This window comes from Lithobates pipiens, unplaced genomic scaffold, assembly GCF_037356315.1.
Source record: "Lithobates pipiens isolate NorthernLeopardFrog02 unplaced genomic scaffold, aLitPip1_a1.2 Scaffold_13, whole genome shotgun sequence".
NCBI lineage: Eukaryota > Metazoa > Chordata > Amphibia > Anura > Ranidae > Lithobates > Lithobates pipiens.
The window spans coordinates 145,232,383-145,245,252 of NW_027507718.1; the positions used below are offsets into that span (position 1 = coordinate 145,232,383).

Here is a 12,870-nt window from a genome sequence, read left to right on the forward strand (position 1 = left end):
CAGTGTGTGAGGAGCTCCAGGATTCTGCTTCCTCACGCAGCCATGTCCAAGCCACGCCCCCCTTTATATGCTTTTTAATGTCTTTTAACCACTTAACGACTGCCGCATGCCATTGTACGTCATCACAATGGCATGTACAGGCACAAGCACGTACATGTACGTGCTTGCCTTCCAGCGGGTGGGAGGTCCGATCGGACCCCCTCCCGCTGGATGCGGTGGTCTGTTTTGCTTCAGGAGCGATCCGGGATGAGGGGACGGCCGTTGGTTTCTGGCCATCCCCTCTCGATCGCTCCTGGCGAATGAGAAGCTTCCTCCCACTGTGTATTGTATACACAGGCAGGGAGGAAGTGATGTCATTCTCCTCGGGGCGGTCTTTTTGACCGTACTACGAGGAGAAGACTAAAAGTAAGTGGGCACCAACACTACACTGACATGTAGGCACACATAGGCACACAAAGCCCCCCATCACCCCCCCGATCGCCCCCCCTCCCCCTCCCAGTCACAGTGTCACTGATTGCAGTGATCATTTATTTACTGATCACTGCATTCAGTGTCAGTTGTAAAAGTAAAAACTGTCAGGGCAGCTAGTGTTAGGTCCAGGGTAGCCCCCTACCACCCCCCAATAAAGGTTTAACCCCCTGATTGCCCTTAGAGTTAACCCTTTCACCCCCTTTTGCCAGGGTCACTAAGCGATCGTTTTTCTGATCACTGCATTAGTGTCGCTAGGTAGCTAGTTATTTTTTTAGATTCACCGCCAGGTTTTTATAGCGCTAGGTACCCCCATATACTACCCAATAATGGTTTTAACCCCCTGATTGCCCCTAATTAACCCTTTCACCCCCTTTTGCCAGTGTCACTAAGCGATCATTTTTCTGATCGCTGCATTAGTGTCGCTAGGTAGCTAGTTATTTTTTTAGGTTCACCACCAGGTTTTTATAGCGCTAGGTACCCCGATATACTACCCAATAATGGTTTTAACCCCCTGATTGCCCCTAGTTAACCCTTTCACCCCATTTTGCCAGTTTCACTAAGCGATCGTTTTTCTGATCGCTGCATTAGTGTCACTGGTGCCTCTAAGTAGCTAGTTATTTTTTTAGGTTCACCGCCAGGTTTTTATAGCGCTAGGTACCCCCATATACTACCCAATAATGGTTTTAACCCCCTGATTGCCCCTAGTTAACCCTTTCACCCCCTTTTGCCAGTGTCACTAAGCGATCATTTTTCTGATCGCTGCATTAGTGTCACTAGTGTCGCTAGGTAGCTAGTTATTTTTTTAGGTTCACCGCCAGGTTTTTGATAGCACTAGGTACCCCCATATACTACCCAATAATGGTTTTAACCCCCTGATTGCCCCTAGTTAACCCTTTCACCAGCGATCACTGTATAAGTATCACTGGTGACGCTGGTTAGCCAGTTAGTTATTTAGGTTCCCCGTCAGGTATTTATATAGCGCCAGGGACCCCCATATACTACCTAATAAAAATTTGAACCCCCTGATTGCCCCTAGTTAACCCTTTCACCAGTGATCACAGTATAAGTGTTACGGGTGACTCTGGTTAGTTAGTTTGCTTTTCATAGCATCAGGGCACCCACCATTTATTGCCCAATAAAGGTTTAACCCCCTGATCACCCGGCGGGTGATATCAATTAGGTTTTAGGGTCAGGGTCTGCGTCGCCCCAGGCAGCGCTAGGTTAGTGCCAGTACCGCTAACACCCACGCGCAAAGCATACACCTCCCGTAGTGGTATAGAATCTGAACAGATCAATATCTGATCTGATCAGATCTATACTAGCGTCCCCAGCAGTTTAGGGTTCCAAAAAAACACATTGTTAGCGGGATCAGCCCAGATACCTGCTAGCACCTGCGTTTTGCCCCTCCGCCCAGCCCACCCAAGTGCAGTATTGATCGATCGCTGTCACTTACAAAACACTAAACACATAACTACAGCGATCGCAGAGTCAGGCCTGATCCCTGCGATCGCTAACAGTTTTTTTTGGTAGCGTTTTATATTTAAATCCGGAAGGCAGTGCTTGGTATTCGGGGTCCCGTACATGGCTAGGCTCCCAAAAAGTCCCCCACATGTGGTATCCCCGTACTCGGGAGAAGCAGCAGAATTTATTTTGGGGTGTAATTTGACTTATGCCCATAGCATGTGTGAGCAATATATCATTTAGTGACAACTTTATGCAAAAAAAAAAAATTGTAATATTCCTGCAACTTGTGGCAAAATATAAAATATTTCATGGACTCAACATGCCTCTCAGTAAATAGCTTGGGGTGTCTACTTTCCAAAATGGGGTCATTTGGGGGGGTTTTGTGTTATTTTGGCATTTTATGGCCTTCGAAACTGTAATAGGTAGTGAGGAGTGAAATCGAAAATTTGCACCCTTAGAAATCCTGAAGGCAGTGATTGGTTTTCGGGGTGCCGTACGCAGCTAGACTCCCAAAAAGTCCCACATATGTGGTATCCCCGTACTCAGGAGACGCAACAGAATATATTTTGGGGTGCAATTCCACATATAACTATGGCATGTGTGAGCAATATATCATTTAGTGACAACTTTTTGTAAACTTTTTTTTTTTTTGTGTCATTATTCAATCACTTGGGACAAAAAACAAAAATATTCAATGGGCTCAACATGCCCCTCAGCAATTTCCTTGGGGTGTCTACTTTCCAAAATGGGGTCATTTGGGGGGGGGGTGTACTGCCCTGCCATTTTAGCACCTCAAGAAATGAGATAGGCAGTCATAAATTAAAAGCTGTGTAAATTCCAGAAAATTTACTCTAGTTTGTAGACGTTATAACTTTTACGCAAACCAATAAATATACGCTTATTGACATTTTTTTTACTAAAGACATGTGGCTGAATAAATTTTGCCCTAAATTTATGACTAAAATTGAGTTTATTCGATTTTTCTTATAACAAAAAGTAGAAAATATATTTTTTTCTCAAAATTTTCGGTCTTTTTCCATTTATATTGCAAAAAATAAAAATCGCAGAGGCAATCAAATACCATCAAAAGAAAGCTCTATTTGTGGGAAGAAAAGGACGCAAATTTCATTTGGGTACAACATTGCATGTCTGCGCAATTACCAGTTAAAGCAGTGCAGTGCGAAATTGTAAAAAGACCTCTGGTCCTTAGGCTGAAAATTGGTCCGGGGCTAAAGTGGTTAAACAGTGCATATTTATTTTTCATTTTACCAATATGTTTCAATAAATGCTACATCCAGCAGTGGTTTTGAGCAACCATACAAATGTAAGTGAATCATTTGACGTAATCTTTTTTTTTTTACCAGAAAAAACTACCTAACGCTACAATTTAGAGTGTTTTTTCTGTTTTCTCACACTGCCCACCCATAATTGGTATTTTTTCCACCAAATCATTTTAGGCAGGAGGCATCCATCTTGGATTGAAAAGTCTGAGGCCACCTCAGAGAGAACAAACCTTGTTTCCTAAATCTAGGCATGAGGCATCTTTTTGCTAGGTTTTGTCAATCAAATATTTTGAGCTTTGTGAATATTTTTTTTTCTTTTTTTTATGCGGAACACCGCTTTAAACAGCTTTGTTGCAAATTTTAGATATATTGGGAAAATAAACAACACTTTAGGCTACTTTCATAACCTTAGTATAAATAACCTTTTAAAGTGACTTTGATCAATTTTAAAAGTCCCAATTTAAGAATGTGCCACTACCGTGTCCTGTAATGACTTTGGGATAGTCAGAGGAATCTGTAAGCACTGTATGGTATACAGGGTATAGACCCTTTTGGACATTTTCAAAAAACTTCACCCAGTGATTGCTTTTCAGTTGAACAATGGCAGCCGGGAAGGTAAGTGTATACTTTCTGCTTTAAAGGCACATTTTTAAATGAGGACTCTGTTAGGGGACAAGGTTGCATAAAAAGCTCCTGGGTCTTTTCAGTCACAAAATGTATACTTAAAAAGGAACTGCAGTTTGCTCACAATTTGTAATAAAAACATCTTTGCCATTCTGAAGCTTCCCTCTAACCAATTTGCATATTATTTTATATATTCTGTGATTTTATACTTGCCAAATATGCTGCAGAAATCTCCCTTCGCTGAGTCTGGTTGAAACCATTTTAACTGTCGGCAGCTGAAGCTGCTGCCTGTTCACTTCTTGGATTTACACAGACAAACAGAAGCACATCTCCAGCTCTGCAGCTCTCATTGGCTCTCTTATAACTGAACCCCTCCCTTCCTGGCAAACTCTCACAAGAGAGAGAGAGAGAGCTACGCATGATGTCATACGCCTAGGCTTTTTACCAGACAAGAAACAGGTAGTGGGCTGTATAGGGTATTTACTGGCAGATAAAAAAACATTTTTACTATCCAAAGTTAAAACAAGGGCAGAAGATTTAATAGATGGAATGTTGAAAAATGACTGATGGTCCGCTTTAACCTTGTTTTAGACTCTGAATCATCCTTTTTTTTTACCATAGGTTATCTGAAAAAGCTCCCCTTCTTGTATTTAAACTCTTCTTCCCAAGCTGCAGTGTTCCAGAATGCTTCCATCATTTACCAAAAGATTTAAAAAGTTATGCTTGCTGCAGATGCAATTCTAGTCAAGTCAAAGATGTTTGCTGTAAAAAATGCAACACTCGTTTTTTTTCTACTCTACAGAGAAGCTTCTGGCTGTATGGCAAGAGCATATTCAGGTGAAGAAACTGGAAGTCAACGCTCCGAAGAAGATGAGATACCAGTGACAGACATTTATTTTGTAAGTACATTACAAAAGTAGTAATTCTTGGTAGATTTGAGCACATAACTACACATGGTGTAAACAAATAGCAAAACAGTCAATAAAATATATTGATTCACAGCTCTGGTTCCTCATTCGTACAAATGTAGTTTTGCACATGTTCCTGAAAAATGGAAAGTGAGGATACCAAACAAATGACTGCAACGTAAAACACTGTCAGGACATAAATGGCCAATTAAAATGAAATAGATAATTTTTATTTTTTTAAGTGGGAGTGCTTGCAAGGATTTTTACAAGTATGCACATCATACTTGCACATTATTACAAGCTTTCTGTTGAGTTTGCCCTGTTTCTGCTAGCAACTTTCTCTTCTACCGATAAGTTGGCCAGTATGATGCAACCGCCATACAAATGCAATGGAGTTCCATTATCACCAAGGCACCAAGCTTTACTGTTTAGCATCTGAAATGCAATGTTGAAGGAAGATTGGGGGGGGGGGGGGGGGGGTTTGGATAGCTAGCTAATGGGAACGTTTTTTTCCAGGAATCTTCCAGGATGGCTTATGCTGCGTACACACGACCGGACTTTTTGTTTTTGACCTATTTGGTCCGATGGTCTTCCCAACAGACTTTCGGCAGAGTTCCGATAGACTTTCCTAACAAACGGACTTGGACACAAACAAGCACATCAAAATCCGACGGATTCGAATGTGATGACGTACGACCGGACTAGAATAAGGAAGTTCGTAGCCAATAGCTGCCCTAGCGTCGGTTTTTGTTGGTCGGATTGGCATACAGACTAAAGGATTTTTCGACCGGACTCGAGTCCGTCGGAAAGATCTGAAACATGTTTTAAATCTAAAGTTCGTCTGATTTTTAGACAGCAAAGGTTCAATGAAGTCCACCTATGATCGAATCGGAACGAATCCGCCGGACCTAGTCCTTCGAAAAGTCCGCTAGTGTGTACGCGGCATAACAGAGAGAGAGGGAGAGAGAGGGGGGGCTCCTCCCACCTAGCACGGGAAACACATGATCCACATTATAAAAAAGGCTCACATCCACCAGCTCCTCATTAATAACAAATAACTGAAGGCATCGTTAAACAAGGCATCCAAAAACCACAACAGTCAAGAGAAGAATAAAAAATCTATTTTAAAATTGCAATAAGGTAAACTGCAAGGTTTTGCTGACTGATACTCCTTTCAAGAATTACAAAATTAATTCAGTACCCCTTCTATCCATTTTTTAACCCCTTCCCGCCGAGCGTACGCAGATCTGCGTACTCGGCTTCCGGGGGGTATACCGGGATGATGCCCGCACCTGCAGGCATCATCCCGGTACCGTTTTTTTCAGCGGGCGATTGGCTATCCAGGCATAACAACCGATGCGGCTAAAAGCCGCTCGGCTGTTATGCTGGAGGAGCGGGAGGGGACGTCCCCCCTCCCGCCGCTGTTACTGGTGCTCCCGCTCGATCGGGAGCACCGATTCAGGTTCCGATGCCTCCGGCTGCTGGGGAGGAACTGGAACGAAGCCGTAATCGGCTTCGTTCCAGTCTCCTCATAGTAAACACGGAAGCGACGTCATGACGTCACTTCCCGTTTACTCGGCTGCCAATGGCGCCGGTTTAAAAAAAATATACGGTATTCAGAATCGCCGTTTTCGGTGATCTGAATACATTGAAGTGTAAAGGAGGGGTGGGGGGTCTTTTAGACCCCCGATCCCTCCATAAAGAGTACCTGTCACCACCTATTACTGTCACAAGGGATGTTTACATTCCTTGTGACAGCAATAAAAGTGATCAAATTTTATTTATTTTTTTAAAACAATTTAGTCATTTTAAAATAAATAAAAAAAATAAAAAAATAAATTTTTTTTTTTAAAGCGCCTGCCGTCCCCGCGAGCTCGCGAAGCAAACAAAACGCATATGGAAGTCGCGCCCGCGTATGTAAACTGTTCAAATCACACATGTGAGGTATCGCCACGATCGTCAGAGCGAGAGCAATAATTCTAGCACTAGACCTCCTCTGTAACGCTAACCTGGTAACCGTAAAAAAAAATTAAAGCGTCGCCTATTGAGATTTTTAGGTACCGTACTTTGTCGTCAATCCACAAGTGCGCGCAATTATAAAGTGTGGCATGTTTGGTATCTATTTACTCGGCGTAACATTATCTTTCACATTACGCAAAAAAATTGGACTCATTTTACTGTTTTTTTTTTTTTAAATTCATGAAAGTGTCCCTTTTCCCAAAAAGTTGTGTTTAAAACACCGCTGCGCAAATACCGTGTGACATAAAATATTGCAACAATCGCCGTTTTATTCTCTAGAGTCTCTGCTAAAAAAGTATATATAATGTTTGGGGGTTCCAAGTAATTTTCTAGCAAAAAATATGGATTTTAACTTGTAAACACCAAATTCCAAAAATAGGCTTAGTCATGAAAGGGTTAAATCAATATCTTCAGCTATGCCACGCCCTTTCAGTTCAGGCCAGGAACATGTCTATTAGACAGATCGATACCCTGCTTATAGATCATTTAGCTAATATTACTGATAAAAAAGGCATTATTTCTTCACTTTATGGGTCGCTTCTGAACTGTTCCTAGAGTCACTTGCAGTTTCCAGGAAAGAGTGTGGTGTAATGATATCACGGACATAGATGGAAACATTTAGCAATCTATGTTAGAACCAGTACCCTTGGTGTCTTTATCTCCAACCCAACGATTATAGCAACTTTGTTATCCTCCATGCTCACCACATAAGCTACATAAACGGTCCCACAGAGAAAGCCCATACTGCCCTAGATGTGGTAACTCCCCAGCTGACCATATACACATGTTTCGGAGATGCCCCAAATTAGTGCAGTATTGGAATAAAATAATTACTGTCAGACATTTCACAAACCGTGCCTTGAAAAAGTATTCATACCCATTGAAATTTTCCACATTTTGTCATGTTACAACCAAAAACGTAAATGTATTTTATTGGGATTTTATGTGATAGACCAACACAAAGTGGCACATAATTGTGAAGTGAAAGGAAAATGGCTTTTTTTTTTTTTTTTTTTTTTTTTACAAAATATCTGAAAAGTGTGGCATGCATTTATATTCAACCCCCTTTACTCTGATACCCCTAACCAAAATCTAGTGGAACCAATTGCTTTCAGAAGTCACCTAATTAGTAAATAGTCCACCTGTGTGTAATTTAATCTCCGTATAAATACAACTGTTCTGTGAAGCCTTGGGAGTTTTATTAGAGAACCTTAGTGAACAAACAGCATCATGGAGGCCAAGGGACACACCAGACAGATCAGGGATAAAGTTGTGGCAAAGTTTAACACGGGGTTACCTTGTAAAAAAATATCCCAAGCTTTGAGCATCTTACAGAGCACTGTTCAATCCATCATCTGAAAATGGAAAGAGTAGGGTACAACTGCAAACCTATCAAGAAAAGAGATTTCATCTCCAAATACGGAAAGGTTTCTTCACAGTAAGAGCTGTGAAAATGTGGTATACTATCCTGCCAGAGGTGGTTCTGGCCAGCTCAGTAGATTGCTATCAGAATCAGACTGAGACAGAAGTACAATTAAATCACACTTGTTTATTAATAAAAATAAAAAGGTAAATAGAAAAAGCGTAGTCAAGCATAGCCAGAGTCCAGTAACCAGATCGGGTAGTCAGCCAGGCCAGAAGTCAGGGATCCAAATAGAGCAATAGCAAGCTGGATAAGGAGCCAGAAGGGATGTCAGCAAGCCAGTCTTTAAACAAACTGCAGGAGATGGTTTCTAGTGATGTGACCAAGGCGAAGGCAGAGGTGAAGTGAGCTGGAAGGCTTTAAGTAGGCAGGTCAGACAAGCATCTTCAGGAACAGCTGGTAACTGTGGAGAGAGAAGAGAGCTGGCAATTAGCCGACAGATGAGCAACCAGCCCAGAGAAGGAAGGGCTAAGCCAGCCTTGACAGTACCCCCTCCTCAATGACCCCTCTCCCTTGGAGGGCCACCGGGCTTGAGGGGAAACCATCTATGGAACTCGCGGAGGAGGACAGGGGCATGTACGTCAGAGGATGAAACCCAGGAGCATTCCTCCGGACCGTACCCCTTCCAATGCACCAGGTACTGTATGCGCCCACGGAACCTACGGGAGTCAACAATGGATTGTACCGCATACTCCTCATGGTTCTCAACCTGAATAGGGTGAGGATGTGGCACCGAGGTGGTAAATCGGTTACAGACCAACGGTTTCAATAAGGAGACATGAAAAACATTTGAGATGCGCATACTAGGAGGAAGGTCCAACACGTAAGCCACTGGGTTAATCCTGTGAAGGATACGGAAAGGCCCAATAAACCGAGGTGCAAACTTCAGTGAGGGAACGCGAAGCCGGAGGTTGCGAGATGACAGCCAGACCCTGTACCCAACCTGGTAGGAAGGCGCAGGCAGGTGTCTGCGGTCAGCATGGAGTCTGTACCTATCATTAGCATGACGCAAAGCCTCCTGGACTTGTACCCAAGTGGAACGAAGACCACGGATATGCTCCTCTAATGCAGGAATACTCTGCGGAACAAACGAGTCAGGCAACATGGAAGGTTGGAAACCATAATTCGCCATAAATTGAGACAATCGGGAGGCAGAATTCAAGGCACTATTGTGAGCAAACTCTGCCCAAGGTAATAGGTCAGACCAATTGTTGTGATGGTGAGAAATATAGCAACGTAGAAATTGCTCCAAGGACTGATTGGCTCGTTCTGGGGCCCCAGTAGACTGCGGGTGATACGCAGAAGAGAACGCAAGCTGGATTCCCAACTGTGCACAAAAGGCTCGCTAGAACCGGAAGACAAACTGACTGCCTCTGTCTGATACAATCACCTTGGGTAGCCCATGTAAGCGAAAGATCTCCCGAGCAAAAATGGAAGCCAGTTCCTTAGAGGTGGGCAACTTCTTAAGTGGAATACAATGACACATCTTTGAGAACCGGTCAACCACTATAAGAATAACAGTGTTGCTTTGGGAGTTGGGCAACTCCACAATGAAATCCATAGAGAGGTGAGTCCAGGGCCTCTCTCCATTTGGTATGGGTTGTAGGAGGCCCACTGGAAGGTGTCGTGGAGTCTTACTCTGAGCACACACGGGACAGGCAGCTACGAAGGCAGTAACAGCAGCCCGTAGACTAGGCCACCAGAATTGTTGGGAAATGGCCTAAATGAGTTGATTCTTCCCAGGATGGCCAGCTGCCTTGGGAGAATGGTAAGTCTGGAGCACAGCAGTATGGAGACTCTCTGGGACAAAGCAGCGGTCACAAGGTTTATCAGGAGGAGCATGGACCTGAGCAGCAAGAATTTTGTCACCCAAAGGAGAAGTAAGACTGGTGTGAACCATAGCAAAGATACGATCAGGGGGAATCATAGGAACCGGAACCGACTCCGACTTGGAAGTGGAGGAAAATTGTCGTGACAAGGCATCAGCCCTTACATTCTTAGTACCGGGTAAGAATGAGACAAAGTAATTAAAGCTCAACAAGAAAAGAGCCCATCGCGTCCTTCTGGGAGAGAGTCGCTTAGCCTCAGACAAGAATGTAAGATTCTTATGGTCAGTAAGAATAAGAACAGGCACAGTGGTACCTTCAAGGAGATGTCTTCATTCTTTCAGGGCTAAAATGATCGCCAACAGCTCTCTGTCACCAATCTCATAATTGTACTCAGCAGGTGACAATTTCTTGGAAAAGTAGCCACACGGATGCATAGCGCTCTCAGAGTTAGGATGTTGAGACAGAAGGGCGCCAACTCCAGTCTCAGAAGCATCAACTTCTAGGATAAAAGGTAACGTAGGATCAGGATGTGCCAACACAGGAGCAGAAACAAAGGCAGCCTTGAGAGTCTCAAAGGCCTTAATGAACTCCGGAGACCAACTCTGTGGGTTACCGTCCTTTCTGGTCATATCAGTCAGGGGCTTGACCAGAGACGAAAAGTTACGAATAAACTTCCGATAGTAGTTGGCAAAGCCCAGGAAACTCTGCAGAGGACGTAAACCCACGGGTTGAGGCCACTGTAGGACTGCCGAAAGTTTCTGTGGGTCCATAGAAAAACCAGCAGTGGAAATGACATAGCCCAGGAATGTAACCTGTTCACGATGGAACTCGCACTTCTCCAGTTTACAATAGAGATTGTTCTCTCTTAGTTTCTGAAGCACATGACAGACATCTGTGTGGTAGCTGTCCAAGGACTTGGAAAATATGAGGATATCATTGAGATAAACCACCACACACAACTGCAACAAATCTCGGAGGACATCGTTAATAAATTCCTGGAAAACTGCCGGGGCGTTACAAAGGCAGAAATGCATTACTAGGTATTCATAATGGCCTGTTCTGGTATTAAACGCAGTTTTCCACTTGTCGCCCTCCTTAATGCGCACGAGATTGTATGCCCCTCTCAAGTCAAGCTTCGTGAAAACCGTTGCTCCCTTGAGGCGGTCAAATAACTGGCAATGAGAGGAGAGCTCTGACAAAAAAGCACCACATCCCAGAAACTGTAAACAAAGCAAGGAAGGACACTGGGGTTTCGAAACAAAACCCCGGGACTTTTAAGGTGCTAAACTATATAGTTGATTAAGGTCACATAAGCATTAAGCTCAAACAAAATTTTTTTTTTATTTACAAACAATAAAAACAATAATATTATCAACCTAATGGATACAGGTCATAATTTCACTAGAATGGTGAAACCATAAAACAACTGATCATTCCATAATATACCACTCAGGAGTATTAACGGTATATGAATGAACTACAGTAAAAAAAATACATAGAAAATTTATAATCAATAAATATGATTACATTAATATATACAGAAACATATGTCAAGTACATATGTTCAATTATTAACATTTCGAAAAATGATTACATCAACAACAAACAATACTACATAGAAAAATCTTTTTTGATATGTTCATTAACAAATTACTGTATAAAACCCACAAAAAATGGGTCAAGAGGAGACTACGCTAAACACTTAAATGTATATCCTGAAATAACTTTCAGACGATCCAAGTCCCTAAAGGACAAACTGGTCCAGAGCCATCACATCTCCCCAGAACAGAGCTCTCGTGAAGTGCACTGTGGCACATGGCCGTGCCACAAGTGCAGTTTTTGTAGATATGTTTATGCGGCCAAGTCTATCCTTTTACCTAACGACAAGTTGTTTAAACCTAAATTTCTCTAGTCGTCTGTCCAGGACAGCACTAGAGATAGGCTCCACCTCCAGAGGCAGGAAACACAAACCAGATCTTTAAAGGGCGGTCTCCGCCCCTTCCCCTTCAGTCTTTGTGTTTCCTCCACCGGAGGAGGAGGCTGGATCAGGAGCTCTCCTTCCCCTGACGGTGGGATAGCCCATAAGAGACGGGGAAGGAGTTCTGGGTACCTGTTGGTAACAGACATCTGAAGTCCTCCGGTCGGGTTGACAGCAGCTACGAACCGGCGTTCTCCTTCTGAAGCCCGGGGAGGGCTGTCGTTTCCCCACCTGACAGTAGGTTCAAAATTGGGCGCGAAGTCAGGTGGGGGGCGGGCACAGGCATCGAGTTCCGGCCTGTGGAACGCAGGAGGAGGATAGAGGACTTCCGGCAATCCACTACCGGTTCCGGGTTGCGCGGCGAGCGTGGACGTTCGGGACCTTGTCGGCTATTTTAAAAAGCCGCGGCCACAAAGCGTTCGTGCTGCATCGCTGACGAAGGGAAAAGCCTCCAGGCGGTTAGGCGTGATTCCGATCGAATAATGGATGCAGTGGAGAGTGGCAGTGGAGCCGAACCAGCTCAGGTAGGCAAACACAGAGGTGTCTTGTACCTACAGGGCTGGGAGAGAGGGGGGGGGGGGAGTAATGGACTAATCAATGCAAAGGCATTTTGAAATGGTCCAGGTGTATTTTTCCTCCCTCCCTCTCTCAAACAGGATCCGGACTAAAGAGTCTTGCGAATCCTGTTAGCGGTTGGTGGGGTGCACATAGGTGTTTGGTGAAGGCGTAATATTTTGCTAAGGTTTCGCTGACGTTAGCTTGTCTGTTTTTTCCCTTCCTTCTTCTCTCCTTCTCTTGCCTTAGGCTCTGCCCAAAGAACCAGAGAGGTCAGGGGGGAAGAAGAGATGTCCTTCATGTATGAGTAAATTAA

General features: G+C 43.7%; 1 protein-coding gene across 5 annotated transcripts in view; it reads left to right on the forward strand.

Annotated features, from left to right (window-relative positions):
- PIP5K1C (phosphatidylinositol-4-phosphate 5-kinase type 1 gamma) overlaps positions 1–12,870 on the forward strand; it is a 561,428-nt gene that overhangs the window by 443,333 nt on the left and 105,225 nt on the right. For 4 of the 5 annotated variants that reach the window (XM_077475680.1, XM_077475681.1, XM_077475683.1 and 1 more), the window contains one exon: positions 4,645–4,741. In XM_077475680.1, coding sequence (XP_077331806.1) covers positions 4,645–4,741 — 97 coding nt within the window. Of the gene's footprint in view, positions 1–4,644; positions 4,742–12,870 lie in introns of those variants that run through there. The other variant, XR_013272204.1, reaches the window with a different exon arrangement.